Source organism: Rhincodon typus, chromosome 37 (assembly GCF_021869965.1).
Source record: "Rhincodon typus isolate 14 chromosome 37, sRhiTyp1.1, whole genome shotgun sequence".
Taxonomy (NCBI): domain Eukaryota; kingdom Metazoa; phylum Chordata; class Chondrichthyes; order Orectolobiformes; family Rhincodontidae; genus Rhincodon; species Rhincodon typus.
Window position 1 is genome coordinate 20,927,222 of NC_063368.1, and position 21,876 is coordinate 20,949,097.

Here is a 21,876-nt window from a genome sequence, read left to right on the forward strand (position 1 = left end):
CTGGAGTCAGAGATAACACCGTGTGGAGCTGGAGGAACGCAGCAGGCCAGGCAGCATCAGAGGAACAGGAAAGTTGATGTTTTGGCTCGGGACCCTTCTTCAGAAAAAAACCCCTTCCTGCTCCTCTGATGCTGCCTGGCCTGCTGTGTTCCTCCAGCTCCACACTGTGTTATCATAGATCTTCCTCTACTCTTTTACACTAGAAGTAAATGGAAAGTAAGGTTCTCTCAACACCATCCCTGTCAAATGCTCCCAGGACGGGAACAACACAACATTAAATGCAGAGTAAAGCTCTCTCTATTCTTTTATACTGAAAGTAAAGGCCCCCACCACAACTCTTTTAAACACAAAGAAGCTGTAAGTAAAGCTCCCCCATCAAACACTCCCAGGACAGCAACAGCACGTGGTTAGATGCAGAGTAAAAATCCCTCATCTCTTTTACACTAAATGTAATTGGAAAGTAAAGCTCTCTTGACTCTGTTCATATCAAACACACAGAGGACAGGGAGGCATAGGGCTAGTCACAGAGAAAAGATCTCTCTATCCTTTTAAACAAAAAGTAAAGCTTCCTCTATTTTTTGAAACTGAAAGTAAAGTACATTGTCCCCATGCAACATTCCCCAGACAGATATAACATGGGGCTAGATCCAGAGTAATGCTCCTCACGCGGTTCTCATCAAACACTACTGGGCAGGGACAGCACAAGTTTAGAAATGCTGCCCATAGAGTACAAGTGGTGAGAAAGATGGACAAAGAATGGGGAGGGACAGCAAAAGCAGTGGGTGTTTTATTGACTTCTGCTCTTGCCTCTACCTCAAACAATCAATTTAAACTCCTCACTCCAGGCTCAGCAAGTCTGGTAAATGTCTTTACCAGTAAGATTAACACTATCCAATCAGCTACCTCAGCCACTGAGCTAAACCCACTTTGTGGTTTCACATTAGTCTAGCTCTAAAATTGTACCTTCCTCTAGTTTCTCTAAGTCCCTTCATGCTCGCCTGAGCTAACTGTGGCCATGAGGTCCTTCTTGGTTCTTAGTTGATTTTATTAACAGTCCTCTCTTTTCAGCTGTTTATCTCGCCTCCTCAATTTGCCTTCATCACAAAAAAAACTTTTGATCTCTGTAATCCTCTGTAATGCCAGCTCTCTAACCTTTCTTTCCTCTCCAAATCTGTGTCCCTCTTTCCTGGCATCCATGATTGAGTCTCTCCAGTTTTCCTTTGTTCAGAATTCCATGTTGGCTAATTTTGGATCTTCCTACCTCCAACTGTGTCTGTAAAGGCACTCAGGCTGGGCTCAGCATAAGATTTATTTTATATACAATACATTTATATTATTAAGAGGGTAACAAAACCAATCTCTAGACTTGAATCAAAAACTTAAATACTATATTTTGCATTAAATCTGAGTTAAAATAGAGATAGCCATGCCCAAGTATCTATTTAAACAATATAGTTTCCGTAAAGTAAAATAACATACTCTCCCTCTGACAATCCATGCACTTGCAAGGAACACTACACCTTATTGCAAACAGAAGCTACAAAATGTAAATGCTGTGGCTGGATTGATTTAGTGTACTTTCATCTGAAGTGGTGGAAGTATTAAAACTGTTATTTACACTATAATTGCAAATATGCTTAAATACTTTGTTCAGACAAAATAAAGCATTTGAGTAATCTTATTTTATTTGTAAATTGCTGCTTACAAAACTGAATGCAATGACTGCAGATAGAAGATGGTTTTAGATTCAAAGTTTATATTCACTGAATAGAAACATTTATTTAACAGATATGTACATGAAAAACTGATTTAAGTAAATTACAGTGAAAACATTAACCATTCATCAGCATTCCAACCAGTAAATTGTTCGATTGGCAGGCACTTCAGTGTCAAAAACTTCTGTGTACAATGTTAAACAAGAGTTCATGGGATATTAGTACTTAAAGGTGACAGATTCAACATACTTAAACCACATATATTGCAATTTCTGTGCACAAGCAATATTTCTACTCTAAAGTCAGGTTTTTTTTTATTACATTGAAACAGCATTGATCATTGAAGTTTTTTTTTATGAATTACTCATGATATAGTCTTCAATACAGTCCAATACTGTTTGTGCTAAATTCAGAACCTCCTGCTCATGCCCTGTCTTGAACTGGTCATTTGGAACATGGGGTTGTGAGTGATAGTTAGGATATTGGGTCTTCTTGCTGTCTACCCCATGCTCTCTAAGTTTAATTACTATCTTCTCCAGGTTTGAGAGTTTTGTGCTATATCTAGATACCTGGCTAGCAAGGAAAGTAATGCTATGGTCATTAACACATTTTCCACTATATATGTACTCTGCAGCTATTAAAGCCTTTTCCACTGCTTGATGGATTTTAAAATAAAGCCATTCGGTGGTAGTGCAGTCATGACCAGTGCAGCCCAGGTCATTGGGTGCTGCTTTAAAGTCACATTTTGCTTGTCTAAACCATCTCTGAGCTTCTTCTGGGTTGGACTGACTTGTCTTTGGGAATGACCAAAATTCACTTGCAGACTGATCTTTTTTCTGTTGTGAATGGCTCTGTTTATGCCTTGATGCTTCACTATTCCATTGGTTAAAGAAAGAAGAAAAATCTTCCTCTTTACCAGAAAAGGAGCTTTTGTAAGTTGATGAGCTGCTTTCACTCTCAGCATTGATTATATCTAGCTGCTTTACCTTCTCTTGAATAAAGTAACACAGCTTGGTTGTCACTTCAATATTGTTTGGATTTTTGTCTGGATGCCATTTAAGGTAAAGACGACGAATTGCCTTCTGTCTCTCATCCCTCGGAAGATTCCTTATTTCTTTCAGGTATTCTTGAATTTCTTTCTTAATGTTGTCAAAAGATTCATATTTCTGACCACATGTTTGTTGTTTATCCTTTGGTAAATCTAATACAACAAGATTCTGGCACACCTCCTCAGGCACTTTTTGTTGAGTGAATTTATACAGATCAAGATGGTTGACTACAATAAATGAGTCAGGTCCTATTTTTATTTTGTATTTTTGCATTCTAATATCTTTGAAAAACATGTCTGTGCTCAACTGTTCAATAAAAATGGCATATAGATATTCGTTGGAAGTGGGGCCTTTATAACCTACATACTCACCAACTCTGAAATTATACATAATATCCATTTCTAGTGTATGAATTAGTTCTTCAGGAATTGGTTCTCCAGGATTAGGCAGGTCCATGGAAACCTCAAACTTTAATTTGCCAGTGTGGATGCCTTTACCTTCCAGCACTTTCGGGATGTCTTGTGGATTTTCACAGCTTAGCATCAATACCAAGATTAACAGTGAATCTTTGTTTAATGCATTCTTCAAGAGTAAATTAATCTCTGTGGCCAGAGAATGTATTATAACAGTTTTCATGCTGAATGGCACATTATCCCTGTGCTCCAGGTAAACCACACCACTTCCCATATTGCTCATCTTAGTGTACACTTGTTTGTCAACGCTGGTATTACTCAGTTGTTTTGATCCTAAACAAAGGATAGTTTCCAGCTTCTCACAGCAAATAATTTGTATTTTGGAAAAGACATTTTCACAGCCATGCTCAATGTCACTCACAGACAACTCTCCACTACACTGACCCTTTAACAAACTCACTAACCCAATTCTAAAACTAGAAGACACAAGGAGCTTGTGAAAATCATTTCTGAATGCACAATTATCTCCATATGGACAAATGCGTAGAACTGATTCATTGAGTACTTCTTCTGTTAACTGTGAAAGCATCTTGGGGCGAATTTCTTCAGGTAGAAATTGTATAAGATTTATCTGCTTATGAGGATCGGGATTTAGATAGCATTCACCTAGATCTAGAAGAAAATTAAACTTTTCTTTTAGAGCATTGGCATCTCTTCTGGAACCAGTAGTAATCCTGTCATTAAAACATAATGTTTCTGATGGATACAGAATGCTGTCACTTGCTGGGAGATACAATGGCTTCAGTTTCTCAAGGGCTCGTTCCTCTGGTTTGGATTCCAGAAGCGTAAATAAAAAATACAAAGTTCGTTTCATGGTTGTCATTTGGTTTTCATTTAGGCTATTAAATTTTCTGGAATCTTCATAAAGACACTGAAGCACTTGGGTGAGGTGGGAAGCTGATGGCTCCAAAGCAACATCTAATTTCTGGAAAAACTCGCGGTATGGAGCTAGAAGTGGGGGAAGCCGATATAAATAAGGAGAAAACTCAAGATAATTTTGTAAAGAGAACACCACCTGGTTGATTTTTACCAGCTTAGAATCCTCTTCTACAAGAACAATGGGAAGGTCTTTCAGGGCTTGGACATCAAATGCATGGTTTTGAAGAAAGCCATAAGCAGTTTGAAGGACTTTTGATCTGGTTTTTATAACACTCTGGTTTTTGCAGGGAGCTAAGCATATTTTCCTAAGATTTGCTATAACTACATTTTCTGGAGGACTATAAATAGCACCAGCAGCTTTTAATCTATTTATATTATTTCTTGACTGGCTACATTTAGTTGGCAGGATTGGCATCGAGGTCCAAACTAGTTCTTCATCTTCATCCCGTTGTTTCAGCAATGAATCTCTTAAAGCAACAAAATTCCTCCCTTCTGCATAAGGAGAATGTAAGCTCCGCAAACTCTCCCGAACTTTGTGGGGATAAACAAATTTAATATTTGCAACTTTTTCATAAAAATTCTTTTGAAGGTTCTCCTCATTTATGCTACATAAGTATGTGACTAAAGCTTCACTCTTCTCAATTAATTCTTTCAAAGGAGCATGCAGTTTGACTTCTTCTGAAACTTGTGTTGCAAAAGCAATAAAGTCATCTGAAGATACAGTGCACTTTAATCCCAGATCCTTGAGCAATTTGTTCAAATTAGAATCATCAAGGTGGCATCCCATATCTTTAAAAAAATTCTCAGGAACAAAATTTTCTGCAGGAATCATAATTTTAAATAACCGTCCACTGTTTTCATAGAAATATGAAACCTTTTGAAATATCCCATTTTTAGCTTTGATCAATTTTACATTTTTCAGACCAGACACAATTTGTTCTTTTTTTACTTCATAGGCTGTGTTATAACAGCAGATTATATTGTACAACAGGCGTAGGACATCCAATTTTTGATCACTAAATATTTGTTCAATGTTTGGAAGAATGTAATCCATAAAGAACTGCAGATCATCTATAATTTGAATACCTAAATCTTCTGATACCTCAGCGTTTATCCTTGTTTTTTTCAAAAACGTACAAGAACTGTCTAATTTATACAAATGTGGAAATGTATCACTGAATTGAGTATTTAGAATATAAATTATATTGTACATTTCAATACTTTCAAATGTCTCTTCCATTGTTTCAAAGAGTGGGAGTGTTTTTAATTGTTCTTGATACTTAAGTTTATCATCACTTGCTTCGATTCCAGAATGAAGAAACCTTAAAATGGATTCTATTTCCCACTCATTTAAATTACTCCAGCTTAATTTTGTCAGACGCAGATGTTGTAAAATGGAGTTTTTGTCATCAGTTTTCATGGAATTTGGTCTAATAAAATTAAACATTACTTTTAGTGAAAAGTAATCTGCAGCAATTTTAGAAAATCCAAGTTTTAGTAAAATTCGTGCTATACTAGTTTGGGTCATTTCACAGATAACACTATGTAATGATCCTAGAGGTGCAAGGAGGGGCTGGTCACTATAACTTGGACATATCACTGGTAAGATTGCAAGGTCTGAGAATAATAACTTAAGCTTATCAACTGTACTTTCCTTATCATCATCACTCTTCATTTGGCTCTCAAAATACTTCCACAATTTTTTCAGCCATTCTACAAACTGCTCATTTTCAGTCCAGTGCAGCCATAGTTGTGGGTCAGTGGAGTTAATCTGAAACTTATACCCAAGTTTGCTTCGGATGAATTGCTCAGCCCTTGAAATTGTGAAGTCTTCTAAAAAGCCAGCTGTAACTAAGAAGTCTTTATATTTCTTGTTTACATCATAGTTTGCGAAGTACCTCTGGGATTCTGGAAATAAATCATGAAATTTAGAAATATATTTGGGAGAGATGCGTTTAAATTTTCCCAGCATGTTATCTTGTGTGACCAACAGTGGTAAACTATTTAAACTACTATAATTTCCATCCTTCACATCAGAGAGGCAGTAGTCCAAAAGTGCCATGCATCTGGTCAGATCTTTAATCAGGGATTCGCTTAGTAGTAAGGGATAGTTAGTCTTCGTTAGCTCCAGTCTGTTCAGTGGATGGATTTGAAGAAACTTTCTGACTGTGCTTGGGTTTAAAATGAATACATCCATACAAGCTCTTTCTAAGCTTTTTAAAACTTTGGTCATAAAGTCAGATTGCAGCACTAAATTCATACCAATGTCTTCTAAAATTTCAGTCAGTTTCCCAGTTATGTGAGCCATTACAAAGTGAGGAACTTCAGCTCGTTTTTCTTTAGTCAAACTGGACCATGTAATGTTAATGATCTTCTTCTCAGCATGTAACTGATTACTTTCATGTTTGATTATAGGGATCAGACAAAGGCCCTTCTGAGATATGCACTTGTAAACCTGATTTATCATTAATTGCCATTCCTGAGGAACATCTTCAGAAACATGAGGGAAGAACCATAGGTAATCAGGTTCAATACAGTTTTTACATAATTCTAAATTGTTAAATTTTAGAGGTTCCACATTGCTGCCTGCTAATTTTTTCTGAATGTAATCAAGTAAATCTGCATATAAAGGAGCAATCAGGTGTAATTTTAAAAAGTTGTTCCATTTCATCTTTCCACTTTGTCCATCCTGTTTCCAAAGATCTCGCCTGGCAAAGTCAACAGCAAAGTTTCCATTGATGTGAACGGGGAGACCAGTCTCAATGGGCAGAGGCAGGAAGCAAAAGGCTTTACCTTGAAAACTGCTGCAGTTAGTACAAGCTGCAACAGAACTCCGAGGCAAAAGTATCTGACCCAAGCTACAGCAAAAGTTCTGCACTGACTCAGTTACTTCTGTGTTAGAAACACCCACCTTATTTGCTAAAATCCATTTGGTTGGATGTTTGTTAGAAGATCGAATCTCCATTTCATATATTACTTGATGGGATTCCATTTTGGATACTGCAGTCATGGAATCCGTACATTTTCGGATATAATGTTTTAAATGTTCCTGTTCCCTGGTGCTTTCCTGAGACATGTCTACTTCTGCAGTATACAGTCCATGCAATTCGCTTGATTTTTTGTCTATTTTATGAAAACTAATTTTCTTGATGTTATTCAAAAACAAAAGGAGACTATCAGAATCATCTTTCAACACCTCTAGCAATTCTAAAATTATATCTTTTGTGACTGCTTGCTTTGAGATATCTGATTTTTCTGCCATTTCTGCTGTTCTCAATGGCAATCTGAACATGGTACCTTCTTCAAGATTGAAGAAAGATGGGAGAAAGGTATTATAAACATCCTCAAAAGTATTTTTAAACTTCTGGTTGACTGTGAACATGCCACCTGGAGAATGTGGCTTTGCTGTGGAAAGCACAGCCAAGTTAGGGTCAAAGATACACAACAAACTGTCACCTGACATAAAAGAGGGGCAATCTGTCAGATGGTACACTGAATTAAAACCAAGACCGTATTTTCCAGTTTTCTCTGGACTGTTGCGTTTGCCACCTTCTCCAAGTTGCTGTATCCCTTCAACATCTTTGTCTGAAAACTTTTTGTTATTATAAACACATAATGCAGGTCCTTGAAGTGTATTCCATTCCTCTCCAAAGGTCTTTGTGGTGCCATGTTTTCTGGGATCCCAAACAAAATGGATTTCCGAGGCTTCAGCGTCATCAGCATTCTGAATCAGCTCCTTTAGAATATCTTTCTTGGATGGATAGGCTTTGATGATATTTTTTAAGCGTACTGTTAGTTTTTCCTGTTGGCCAAATTCCTGTGCCCATACGGACATGTCTTTGACCTGTAAAACTTTCATGGCTCGGTGTTTAGTTGTCTGAACATGAAAGCGGACAGCTGTTTCTCTAGCTATCTGATTATGGCAGAGATTTACATCATCTCCTACAACAAGCCATGGTGTGTCGTTGTATTGCAGTTTTTGAGCAGAATGAAGTATACAGTGCTGATTGGGCAGGAGAACATTCTGCAAAATGTCTTCCTGATCTGATGCTTCAATGAATCCAGTTGTTACAATTCTAAGACAGACAGCAAGATCGCTATCAGACAGCCTTGATCCGTGGTATTTATCTGACATGCTTTTCAGAACAGAGACATAGTCTTGCAGTCTAAAATATTCCTTAATTTCTAGGCACTTCCACAATTCCTCACATTCCACATATTCTCTGGGAAGTTCATAAAGATATGGAACTGCATCAAATGAAACCTTCCGAGCAACCAGATGGACAGGCACAAATTGTCCATGGACTAAAATAAAGGGGAATTCTTGAGCAGCATTGTAGATTTCCTTTCTTGACTCTGGATCTCCCTTTAGCTGTTTAGTTAAGTAGATGTAACATTCTTTAGTCATTCTTTTTAGATCACTGGTTGCTATAGAATTGTATGTATACACATGCTTAAGTTGTTCCAACACTGTTCTAATGGATGGTTGTCTGTTTAAACCTAGAAAGGAAACAGCTTCTGTGGACAACTTGGTTCCTTTCAGCAGTTCTTTGTCTAAAACCATTTCTGTCATGTTCACTAGTGATTGGCACTTGCAACTGTACAAATCTTTTGCTTTTGTTAAAACAACAGTATCTATAGAAACATTCTGTTCCTGACTACGTGGAATAAAAGCAGGAAGAAATGACACATTCTGTAAGCTTTGTTGCTCATCATCATTAAGTTGATTTAGGTCTTTGAGCAAATCCAAGATATGACGTACTCTTTGGTACGCTTTGTTCCTGTCAAGGTCCCATACCTGTTTAATGGTCTCTGCTCTTTCAAGTAATTCAGGGAAAGCAATTTTGTCTTTTACCATCCCCAGCATTTCTAACCTTAATAATCTCTCAGGATGGAGAAAAGTTTCAGAAGTTCCTGTGAGGAAGCGCCCTTCTTCTGCATCATAAAGACAAGCTATCTTGCCTTCTGGATGTACAAGATTTTTGATATACTGAAGGTCTTCCTTCCCACTAACTGGCATGCATGGTTTTATGCTTAACATTTCATCAATAGATGAATTCCTTATATCAATTGCATAAATAATAAAATCATTCCTGGTTTTGGGATTTATAACATCTAAATTCTGAAATATAATTTCCTTATAAAACAATTCCCAATCATATGTGTTCTGCTCAATGGAATGGCCACATCCACTGGCAACAAAACTTTGTTTAACCCACTCTGGCAAGTGAACTGAAATATAGGGTTTTGAAAGAAATTTGGAAAATTCAGTAACAGCAGATTCTCCAACTCTTCTGTTTTTAAGAATGGATGAATCTAAAAAACGTGCCTGGTTGATTGGGCACCAGTCTTTTCCATTGCTGAATGCTTTGACTGTAACACCGTTGATTCCATGTGCAACTGCTTTGTAGAAATTTTCCACAATTACTCTAAACTGATTATCAACATTTTTTACATTAGGCCAAAATGTGTAGTAATCATAATTTTCAAATTCTCCTTTCTGTGACATTTGCTGCATGAGTGAAATAGATGTAACATAAGCTGTGGAAACTGCATCTTCCAAAAGTGCTTGATTCCAATCTCCCTTTGGCCCAGAGCTCCAAAGATTCTTCCTGTTTGAGGTAACTGCAAAGGATCCATTAATATGAACCGGAAGACCACACTGAAGCGAAAGAGGCAGAAAACAGAACACCTGTCCCACTTGAGCTTCAGTGTTTGGTGTCCAATGTCCAGTCTCTTTCTTCTTTTTAAGAGGTATGGCTACACTTCCAAGAGGAGGAGCAAAATATGTATTTGCTGATTTACTACAAGCAATCTGTAAGGCTTTTGCCATCCCAAAACATGAATGAACCAACCAATATTTTATGTGATTGGGATTATCTATAGTTTCTTCTGTAAACTGTATTATAGTTGAGGTGCTCAAACTTCTAATTTTTTTAGAAAGTTTGTTCATTCTTTCCAGATGGTTCACAGCATTTTCCTGCATTTTTTTAATTGGAAAATTATCTGCCATTTCAATTAAGTTTAGTATTTGTCTTTCCATTTTGAATACAGAGATTATCTGGCTTTCATGAGCTGAATGTTCACTGATAAATTTCAGTGAAACTTTTCTCACATTCTTTAGGAATATGATAAGATCTTTTGACATTTGCTTGAAACTTTCCACCAAGGACATGATGTGTTTTTGGTTATAATACTTATTGGAAAGCCCTGATACTGCAGCCTCCTCTGGTGTTCTGAAGGGTAATCTAATGAGAGTTCCATCATAATAGAAATGTTCTCCAGAGCCAATTTTAAAATTACATCCAAAAATTCCATTGTAGGGATTAAACTGTCCAGGAAATTTTTGAATTAAATTCTTATGTTCATAAAGGTTCAGTTTTATTCCTGGGTTGGTTACACAATGGATATGTTTCTTAAGATGAGTAACATTTGGATCAAAGACAAGTAAGTGTTTTCCACTGAGGATTGATGGGACATCAGTTATATGATAAACAGAATTAAATCCAAGTCCAAATTTACCAATCTTATCAATTTGGGTTTCCTTGGAACCTGTCCCAATTCTTGTTATATTGTGAAAATCATCATCAGTGAAACACTCATTGTTGTATGACCAAAGTGCTGGTCCATGGCATGAAGCCATGCCAGGATCAATAAGACTTTCAGGCGCATCTTTGTTTTGTCTCATGTCCACCAGGAAACTGCAAACTGTTGAACCAGCATCTTCAGCATTTTGAAGCAGCTCTTTGAAGAGATCATGTTCTTGATCATATTCTTTCAGAATGTTCTTTATTCTCAGTACAATGGGTTCTACTTGTCCATATTGCTCAATTCCAATCAAATCAGGGTGCAGAACTTTGCTACTTAGGGGAGGCACATTCAGCCATTCAACTATTGCAAGACTTACTTCTTTATGAAGAACATAAATGTTTTCATTTTTGATAATATCCTCCAGTGTTGCTTTATCTAGATCACAAAAAGTAGCCTTGGAACACGGTTTTAAGCAGAATCCACCTTGGCTGTCTTTCCTTACAGGGACTGGAAGGTCATCGTTAAACGGAAGATTATTTCTGCGCATCCAATCAAGTATGGAAATGACGGTCTTTAATTCACTTGGGCTACCATAACCAGAGTTTAGTTTAACTAAATTATCTTTTATGTGATAAAGTATTTGAATAATTTCATCATCACTGCAACATGTTTTCACTGCACATTCAGTCAGTAACTCTCTGTACTGGGATATTTCCTGTGGGACTCTCTTTATGTAACAACTGAGGTCTAAGTCTTCATGATAGGAGAAAACAATATGCTGAGGATGTGAAAACCCAGACCCATTCCAGATCCATGGCTGTTCTATGGTGAGTAAAAGAGTTTTAAACTGACTTAGGTGTTTCTGCATGTACTCATAGATACTTTGCAAATCCGCCTGGAAGTTGCGCGATGAGTTACTATTGGTGTGTACCTGATCAACAATGAATAGAAGATTTTCAACCACCTTCTTAGGTGGTGGTAGATTGAGTAGTCCCAAAATTTTACTGGATTTATCAGTAAATTTGTCAGTAAGTGGCATTACTAATCCAATAACGTTGGCATACTTTGAATCTCTTACATTTTCAGGTTTATTAAAATCAATATTTAAATTTGTGCAATCTGTCAATGCTTTTGGAAGGCAGTTACAGGGCACCCAATGTAAAGACAATAACTGCTCCACAGTTTGATAAGAGCAAATGGCCAAAACAGATGTTGTGTTGCATACTTTAATTAAAGCTTCGGCTTTTTTACACATATTGTTAATATCACCAGCTTGGCTGTATTGTCTGTCTATTAATTGTGCTACCTTTACAAGGTCTTCAGGTGAAATACTGTCTTCTTTTGATTTTAGCCCAAGCTTTTGTAATGTCACCAGAATTTTCTCATCCTTAGAATAAAGTGGAGGAGGAAAGAAGTGCTGATACTCTGGCTGAAAGAGATGCTGAAAGGTGACATTGTTTGGATCAAATAAGGCAGAAGCCTGCACAACTCTGTCCTTTGATGTCAAAAACCGAAGCAATTTGCATTTGTTGAATAACTCTGGTTTTTGTTTAAAAAGTATTCCACTATTTTTTAGAATCCAGAGCATCACCTTTTCAATTTGTTCAGGTTCATACTTTTGGGTTTCCACTCCCTTCAACATAAGCAATGCAACATCTGCTGCTGTCAGTAATTTTCCCCTCATCAACATGAGCCTCCTGTCCTTCTCATCAACACATTTGAGTACAATTTCGGGTAAAGGCATGTCATCTGGGATCTCAGGGTAAACATCATTACTCAATGCTCCATATGTTCCAGCTGTAATAAGCTCTTTATTTGTTGATCTAAGAGGTGTCATTTGTTGAAAGATTGGCAACTTGAACAGCATATTTACCTCGTCAGTATCAAATGCAGATGCTTCAGCAAAAAACCTTCTCAATGATCTTCTGTCTTCAATTGACATAGAACCAATCTCTTTTACTACTTGCTCACAACCCAGATTCAAAAAAAGTTTCAAAACATTATTTGGGCTTGGTAAAAACACATACTGAGCTAATTGCTGATGCTTTAGAAATTCATCACAGCTTTGAACTACACCACCTCCAACTCTTGTAATTATACTGGCGATTGCATCTGGTAACTTGTAACCATTTTGCATTTGAAATATAATTGTTATGTTCTTGGACAAATGTGCTAACTGGACACTGTCCTTGCAGTCCCTTAGAGAACTGAGTGGTATAAGTGGCAAACCTTCAAATGTATCTAGAGTTTTACAATTCTTATTCAGAAAGTCCCAAAATTGTGCAAGCCAGTGTACTGCAGGGTGTTGTGTATTTGAGATGACCCATGTCGCATGACCAACCTTTTTAATCCAATTATCTGGTAGAGCTTTCCTAATGTGCTGTTTTACTGTATCCACATCCAAGCAGATGAGATTTGAAAATATTTCTGGAAGAACAAATCAGAAAGAATTTCCATTGCAATATTTCCAACATCATAAATTAACCATAATGCTATCAGTATTTATAATTAAGGCTAACACAGCTAAAGATTTTATTTAGTTACAATAAGCAGTATATCTATTTATATTAGCGATAGTTTATATTTTCAATAGGGTTATATGAATCCAGTAGCATAGCGATCTTCTGGCGTTGTTAGTTAATCACAATAACTATGAGGCAAAAACAGTCAAATAAATCATTAGAAAATTGGCTTTCATCTGCTATGAATCATACGATTTTTGAATGGTTGGAGTATCAGCAACGGCCGTTCAGTCTGTTGTATCCATGTGAGAACAAATGCGCTAGTCTTACTCTCCCAGCCCCAGTTTATTCTCTCTTCAGGTGCTAATGCAAATCCATTTTGAAAACCATGATTGAATTTGTGCTTTCCAGATCCTAACCACCTGCTGAGTAAAATGTTTCTCATCACGACACTGGGAACAGCTTCTACAATCTCTGTCCATATCCTTCATGAACATTTCTACCAAGTCACCTCTCAATGTTTTTTTCGCGATGGATAATAGCTTTTCCATTCTATTTTTGTAGCTGAAGTCCCTCATTCTCATACATCTTTTTGGCATCTTCCTAAAGCCTTCATATGCTTCCTAAAGTGTGATGCCCAGCATTGGGTGTAATGATTCAGTTCTGGCTGAACAAATGTTTCATAAAAGTTGATCTCAAATTTCTTGCTTTTATATTCCAGCTTCTATTAATAAACTTCATACCCGATATGCAACCTTATCTGCTACTTTCAATAATTTGTACTCATATACTCAGAGGTTTCTCTGCTCTTGTACCATCCTTTCGAATTATACCCTTTGTTTAATAACCTTGCTCATTCACCTTCCCAAAATTCATCATTACACACTTCCTTCCCTATATTCTTATTCCTCTTCCCTTTTCAAATCCTATCTTCTTGGTCTACTGGCCCATCATCACCTCTTTGGTGTAAAATTTTGTTCCATATAACACTTGGGATAGTTTATTATGTTGAAGTCACTTCCTACCAGACCCCACTCAGCTGGGACTTTTTAACCAACTCTTGCAAATCTTTGCTCTTTTAATAAAGTCTCACTGCTACCACAGCTCTGCTCTTGCTGCAGTTGTACATCACCTGTGTGCAGTTTTGTCCCCTTCTATGAGTGGGGATATTCTGGCTATGGGTGGAGTGCAACAAAGGTTTACCAGACTCATTTCAGGGATGATTGGCCACCATCATATTGAATTGCACAGCAGGTTCGAAGGGTCAAATAGCCTATGCCTGCTCTTAAATTCTATGCTTCTATTTAAGAGAAAAGACCAGGGAAGTGGGTAAAATTGGATAGCTCCACCATACAGCTTGCACAAGTCCGAGAGGCCAAACAGCCTCTATCAATGCTGCATTATTTTACCATGTTATTACAATGCTTTTTATTGCAATGTGTAGGTGTTAGAAATGAGTCTTCTATCCCATGCTTTAATCCAACAGACATCTTCCCCTAATTGAAGGTGCAATTGTCAAAAATACTTAGATGTTTGCCCAACATTGTAATTTTGAAACTGCACTGCATAACTAAAAGTAAAATTGACGTAGAAAATGAATAGAATTAACAAGTTGAAACCGACAACTTCAAAATTGTCTTTATTGCCAATTGCTAATGGCTATTTTGGCCAATATAAGGCAGTGCCAACTAAGGTTAAAAGTGGAAGTTTGAAATGCTGAAGAATGTATAAAGTTTACTTGCTTAAGCATATTACAAACAGTTTAAAGATAAAACAGATTTTCAATTTGCCTCCAACGTTTACTGTAAAAGGCAGAGATCTCAAACTTGCAACATGTTTTAAATAGGGGAAACCTGTGGATGTACTGTATTTAGGTTTTCAGAAGGTGAGTGACAAGGTGGCACACCAAAGATTACTGCACAAAGCAAGAGTTAATGACGTAGGGAGAAAAATACTAGCATGTTTAGACGATTGGTTAGCTAACAGGAAGCAAAGAGAGTGGGTAATTTTGTATTTTTATTAACATAATATTATAACAAGTGGAGTGCCATAGGGATCAGTGCTGAGGCTTTACTGTTTACAATCTATATCAATGATTTATATGAAGGAACCAAATGTATACTTACAAACTTTGCTGATGACACAACAATAGCTCAGAAAGTAAGTTGCAAGGAGGATATAAGGAACTTATGAAGTATACAGCTGTTCAGTGAAGGGGCAAATTGAATATAACGTGAGAAAGTATAAACTTGTCCACTTTGGCAGCAAGAATAGTAAATCAGCATATTATTTAAATAGGTTGAGATTACAGAAGTGAAATACGTAGCTCTGGATGCCCTGGTATGTTACTCATAAGAAGCTGATAGGCAGGTGAATAGGAAGGCAGAAGGGCTGTTGCTTATTGCAAGAGGAATGAAATATAAAGGTAGAGGTCTTTGATACATTTGTACAGGGTGTTGGTGAGGCTACAGCTAGAGTAGTCTGTACAGTACTGGTCTCCTTACTTAAGAAAGGTCAAAGTAGCGTTAGAAAGAATTTATAGAGAGTTTGCTCAACTGATCTGGGGATCGGGATTATCTTGTGAAGAAAGGTGGGACAGATTGAGTCTGTATTCACTGGAATTTAGAAGAACGAGGTTGATCTTCTTGAAACATACAAGATCCCAAAGGGAATTGACAGAGTTGATGATGAGAGGATCATTCCTCTGTGTGCTAGATAGAAACTAGGGAAACAGGATAAAAATAAGATGAGGAGAAATTTTTTTTTTTATAGAGTTCTAAGTGGATGAAATTCTCTACTCCAAAGTGTGGTAGAGACTAGGGAATTGGGTATTTTTAAGTTTGAGGTAGACTGACCCCCTTGTTAGTCATGAATGAAAGGGTATCGGGAAAAGCTGGGAGAGTGGAGTTGAAGCCACTATAAGATCAGTCACGAGAAAGCTCGAGGGGCTAATTTTCATATTTGCTTCTTTTACCTCCAGACAAAAAGTGGGAAATGTAACTCAGACAATTCAATTCACTCCACATGATATCAAGAAATGATTGGAGACACTAGATATTGCAAAGGCTATGGGCCCTGACAATATTCATAGTACTGAAGACTTGTGCTCCAGAACTTGCTGCTCCCCTAGCCAAGCTCTTCCAGTATAGTTATAACGCTGGCATCTACCCGACAATGTGGAAAATTGCCCAGGTATGCAGGACAAATCCAGCCCGACCAATTACCATCCCATCAGTCTAATCTCGATCGTCTGTAAAGTGATGGGTCAGTGATGCTCAATTTGAGTTCCGCCAGGCCCACTCAGCTCCTGACCTCATTACAGTCTTGGTTCAAACATGGACAAAAGAGCTGAATTCCAAACCACTCACCATCCTGACTTGGAAATATATCACTGTTCCTTCATTGTTGCTGGGTCAAAATCCTGGAATTCCCTCCCTAAGGGCATTTTGGATCAATCCACAGCAAGTGGTTTGCAGCGTTTCAAGAAGGCAGCTCACCACCACCCTCTCAAGGGCAACTAGGGTGTGAAACTGGTCTTCAATACTGATGTTAAATGGGTAATAAAAAGTAGACAGCCCAATTCATAATATACCTGATTTCTGGTCAGATGTAAAACAAGCACATGATTTGCCGATGCTGGAGTCAGAGATAACACAGTATGGAGCTGGAGGAGCACAGCAGGCCAGGCAGCATCAGAGGAGCAGTTGACGTTTCGGGTCAGGACCCTTCTTCAGAAATGGGGGAGGGGGAAGCGAGCTCTGAATTAAATAGAGAGAGGAGGGGTGGGGCTGGGGAAGGGAGGTGGGATGGTGATAGGTGAGTGCCAGTAGGCAGTGGTGGGGATTGTTCAGTGAGGTGGGAGGAGTGGACGGGTGGGAGAGAAGATAGACAAGTTGTGTCAGGTTGTGTCAGGTCAAGGAGGCAGTGATGAGAGGGCGGGTCGCACATGGGGTGAGGCTGGGGGTGGGGTGATTTTGAAACTGGTGAATTCCATGTTTAGACCATTGGGCTGTAGGCTCCCAAGGCTGAATATGAGGTGCTGCTCCTCCAGTTGCGGGTGGCAACATTGTAACACTGCAGGGGGCCCAGGATGGACAGGTCACCCAGGGAGTGAGAGGGGGAGTTGAAATGGTTTGCAACTGGAAGGTTTTGTCATTTGTTGTGAACAGAGCGCAAGTATTCTACAAAGCGGTCTCCAAGCCTCTGCTTGGTCTCACCAGGCCACATCGGGAGCAGCAGATACAATAGACCACATTGACGGAGGTGCAGGTGAACCTCTGTCTGATGTGAAATGTTTTTTTGGTTTCTTGGATGGAGGTGAGGGGGGAGTGTAGGGACAGGTGTAGCACTTCCTGTGGTTATAGGGAAAGGTGCCGGGGCTGGTGGGGCTTGTGGGGAGTGTGGAGCAGACGAGGGAGTCACGGAGAGAGTGGTCCCTACAGAAGGCAGATAGGGGTGGGGACGGAAATATATCTTTGGTTGTGGGGTCGGATTGTAGGTGGCGGAAAGGCGGAGAATGATGGGGTGATATGTGAGGACAAGGGGAATTCTGTCTTTGTTTTTATTGTGGGAGGGGATGAAGACAGAGGTGTGGGAAACGCAAGAGATGCAGTCGAGAGCATTTTCGACCACCGAAGTGGGGAAGTGGCAGTCCTTGAAATAAGAGGACATCTGTGATGTTTGGGAGTGGAATGCCCCATCATGGGAGCAGACACAGCGGAGGAATTGGGAGTAGGGGATCGCATTCTTGCAGGAAGGTGGGTGACAGGAGGTGTAGTCCAGGTAGCTGTGGGAATCGGTCGGCTTGAAATAGATGTCGGTTTCGAGGCAATCACCAGAGTTGGAGATAGAGAGGTCCAGGAAGGAGAGAGAGGTATCAGAGATAGTCCAGGTGAACTTGAGGTTGGGGTGAAAGGTGTTAGCAAAGTTGATGAACTGTTCAAGCTCCTTGTGGGAGCACGAGGCTGTGCCAATACAGTCATTGATGTAGCGGAGGAAGAGGGACTGTTCCACATATCCTACAAAGAGGCAGGCATAGCTTGGGCCGAAGCGGGTTCCCATGGCCACCCCCTTAGTCTGTAGGAAGTGAGACGAGTTGAAGGAGAAGTTGTTAAGAATAAGGATGAGTTTGGTTACGTGGATGAGGGTGTCAGTGGAGGGGGACTGGTTGGGCCTGCAGGAGCGGAAGAAGCGGAAGGCTTTTGCGGAAGGGGAAGAAGTGGAGGGCTTTTAGCAGGAGAGGAAATGGCATAAAAGCCCTCCACTTCTTCCTCTCCCGCAGGCCCAAGCAGCACCCAGTCTGCCGACACCCTCATCACATCAGACAGAGGTTCACTTGCACATCCGTCAATGTGGTCTATTGTTTCCGCTGCTCCCGATGTGGCCTCCTCTACATCGGTGAGACCAAGCAGAGGCTCGGAGACCATTTTGTACAGCACCTGAGCTCTGTTCGCAACAAACGACAACACCTTCCAGTCGCAAACCATTTCAACTCCTCCTCTCACGCCCTGGCTGACATGTGCATTCTGGGCTCCCTTCAGTGTTACAACGATGCCACCCGGAAACTGGAGGAGCAGCACCTCATATTGCACCTTGGGAGCCTACAACCCATGTGTACTTTACCAGTTTCAAAACGTCCCCAACCCCGGCCTCATCCCATGAACAACCCTCCCACTCATCCCCGCCTCCCTGACCTGACACAACCTGTCCATCTTCTCTCCCACTTGTCTGCTCCTCCCACCTCACTGACCAATCCACACCACACCCTACCTGCACTCACCTATCTCCATCCCACCTACCTTCCCCAGCCCCACCCGTCCTCTCTCTATTTATTTCAGAGCTCCCTACCCCCTCCCCCATTTCTGAAAAATTGTCCCAACCCGAAACGTCAACTTTCCTGCTCCTCTGATGCTGCCCGGCCTGCTGTGTTCCTCCAGCTCCACACCATGATTTGCTATTGACAGTTTTGTGGCATCAGCGAAGATCAAATTCATTTCCAGAGATTCAATTTATTCCACTCAATTCAGGAAACACAAAAGGTTCCAGTGCATTGCCAAAAGTCATTTGGCTGCAATTTTCATAAATAAAGATATACAGAAACAAGCTTCTTACGATTATACGCAATTTTCCTTAGGTGTTGTTGCAATGCATCACTGAGATCTTCAGGCAGAAAGCTTCCCTTGAGACCCGGAAGTAAAATTCTACATATATAGTAAAAGAAAAGTGTCAACTTCATGCATTGCTTCTATCTTTTCATTACTGTATGTATATAATCTCTACAAATATGCTAATTAGACTGTATATTTTGTATCAGTCATGTTGGAATTTTACTGCAATAAGTCAACACTCATTACAACACTCATGGCTTTCCTCATTGAAAGTCACTAGTGCACACTTTCCAACAAATGTCTCTGAATGGAGATCAGGAAGAGGAACCCCAACTAATTTTTCCCTTTATGTCTTGGGTCAAAAGCATTTTATTGTTGTTAGGAATCAAATAAGCAGAGGATAGGACTGAATCTGCGACTCGTCTTGGCAACAAAATTTTTTTCATATATTGGTACTGTAAATAAATGTGCCACAAAATCTGAGTACAAATATTTTTATCGCAGGAGGTTGTGCTCACTTTAGTTCTGCAACAATTTAGCAGTCTGTGATTTATTTTTAGTTCTCCTAGCAAGTTCTTAAAATGAAAACTATTTTTTTACTGAAAATTTTGAGAGGACATGTAGCTAATCACTCTTTCATACAGATTCCCCTGTATCATTGAGATATTTGATCATACATATAAGAAACTTCATTAGTAAGTCCCGATCACTTGTACTTGAGAAAAACTACTTTTAAAATGAATTAATTTAAATTGAGAAGTTAATTCAGAAAACCATGCCCACTATTCTACACTGATTACAGAAAAACATTAATAATGTTTCAAATAAGACTATCGACTATCCAAGACCCCAGACACACCTTCCAGATGAAGCAGCGACTTACGTACACATCACTCAATGTCATCTACTGTATTCACTGCTAACAATGTGGTCTCCTCTACAATAGGGAGACAAAATGTAGACTAGGTGACTACTTTATAGAACACCTACATTCTGTCTACAAAAACAACCCTGAGCTTCCTGTTGCCTGCCACTTCAACACACCATCATGTTCCCTGGCCAACATCCCTGTCTCGGGTTTGCTGCAGAGCTCCAGCAAAGCTCAACACAAGCTGGAAGAACAGCATCTCATTTTCCATTTGGGGACTCAGCAGCCTTCAGAACTCCACTGTAAGTTCAATAATTTTAGGGCCTGAGCATCTTCTTCCGTGCCCTTATCCCAACCTGCACACACCAGGCCTTGTCACCACATGGGCTGCTACCACAACCACCCCATTGTCAGCTACTCAAGGTTCCAATTAGTAGCTATTGATTCCCCCAGGGAAACTTTTACCCATTCCTTTGTCTGTCCAACTGTTGCTCTCTCTCTCTCTGGGGTTTATCTCCGTCTATTGTTACTCCTTTCCCCCACCCCTCCCCCACCCCACGTTCAGCATATATACCAACATCTTCCTGGCTGCAATCAGTTCTGAAGAAGGGTCACTGAACCCAAAATGTTAACTCTGCTTTCTCTCCACAGATTCTGCCAGACCTGCTGAGTTTTCCCAGCAATGTCTGTTTTGGTATAGGAGAAAAAGATTTGAGTTTCAGTTGGAGAATTTTGCAGAAGTCTCAGCTGATGCTGGATTTGTGAAATAGCAGCTCCTGAGAAAGAGAGATGGTTTAGGACTACTAAGAAAGTATAAGGAGTTTAGTTTGAAAATGAGAGATCTGAAGTATTTGATTAAGATGCTGAAAGGGTTATTTGGAGGTGAGGAAGTTTAAGCTCAGTTGCATGAAGGACCCGGGACAAGTCTATCAGATTCTCAAGATTTCAGCCTGTGATCTGACTTCATCAGCTGAGATCATAACAATATTATGCCTTCCATCTTTGGCCCAAAGTGAACATAAATCCCTTAGAAAATGAGGCTCAGGAGATAATAATGGAGAATCAGGAAATGGCAGAGGAGTTGAACAAATATCAGTCAAAAACATTGATAACAGCAGAGCAGTAGACATTGTTTACTTGGGCTTCAGTAAAGCCTTTGACAAGGTTCTGCATGGTAGACTAATTACTAAAGTTAGCTCGCATAGGATTCAGGGAGAGCTTGCTAATTGGATACAAAATTGTCTTCATGGTAGGAGACAGAGGGTGGTTGTGGAGGGTTGTTTTTCAGACTGGAGGCCTGTGACCAGTAGTGTTCCACAGGGATCTGTACTGGGTCCACTTTTGTTTGTCATTTATATAAATGATCTGGATCAGAGTATGGGATGTGTAGTTAGTAAGTTTGCAGATGACAGCAAAATTGGTGGTATAGTGGACAATAAAGAAGGTTATCTAAGATTACAAAGAGATTTTAATCAATTGGGTCAGTGGATTGGGGAGTGGCAGGTGGAGTTTAATTTGGATAAATGTGAGATATTGCATTTTGGAAATACATACAAGGGCTGAGACAATTAATGGTAGGACCCCGGTAGAGTTGTAGAACAGAGATGCCTAGGGGTTCAGGTTCATAATTCTTTGAAATTTGTGTCACTTGTAGACAGGGTGGTGAAGAAGGCATTTAGCACACTTGCCTTCATTGCTCAGACCTCTGAGTCTAGGAGTTGGGATGTCATGTTGAGGTTGTACAGGACGTTGGTGAGGCCTCTTCTGGAGTATTGTGTGCAGTTCTGATCAC

The 21,876-nt window shown here is 39.4% G+C and overlaps 1 protein-coding gene across 1 annotated transcript in view; it reads right to left on the minus strand.

Moving 5' to 3' along the window:
* Positions 1–1,871: 1,871 nt before the first annotated feature.
* The window catches only part of si:dkeyp-118h9.7 (sacsin), a 109,193-nt gene continuing 89,188 nt past the window's right edge, over positions 1,872–21,876 (minus strand). The window contains exons 7-8 of the mRNA XM_048617483.1: positions 19,221–19,309; positions 1,872–13,074 (exon numbers count right to left, since the gene is read on the minus strand). Of these exons, the coding sequence (XP_048473440.1) occupies positions 2,069–13,074; positions 19,221–19,309 (11,095 nt within the window). The 3' untranslated portion in view covers positions 1,872–2,068. The remainder of the gene's footprint in view (positions 13,075–19,220; positions 19,310–21,876) is intronic.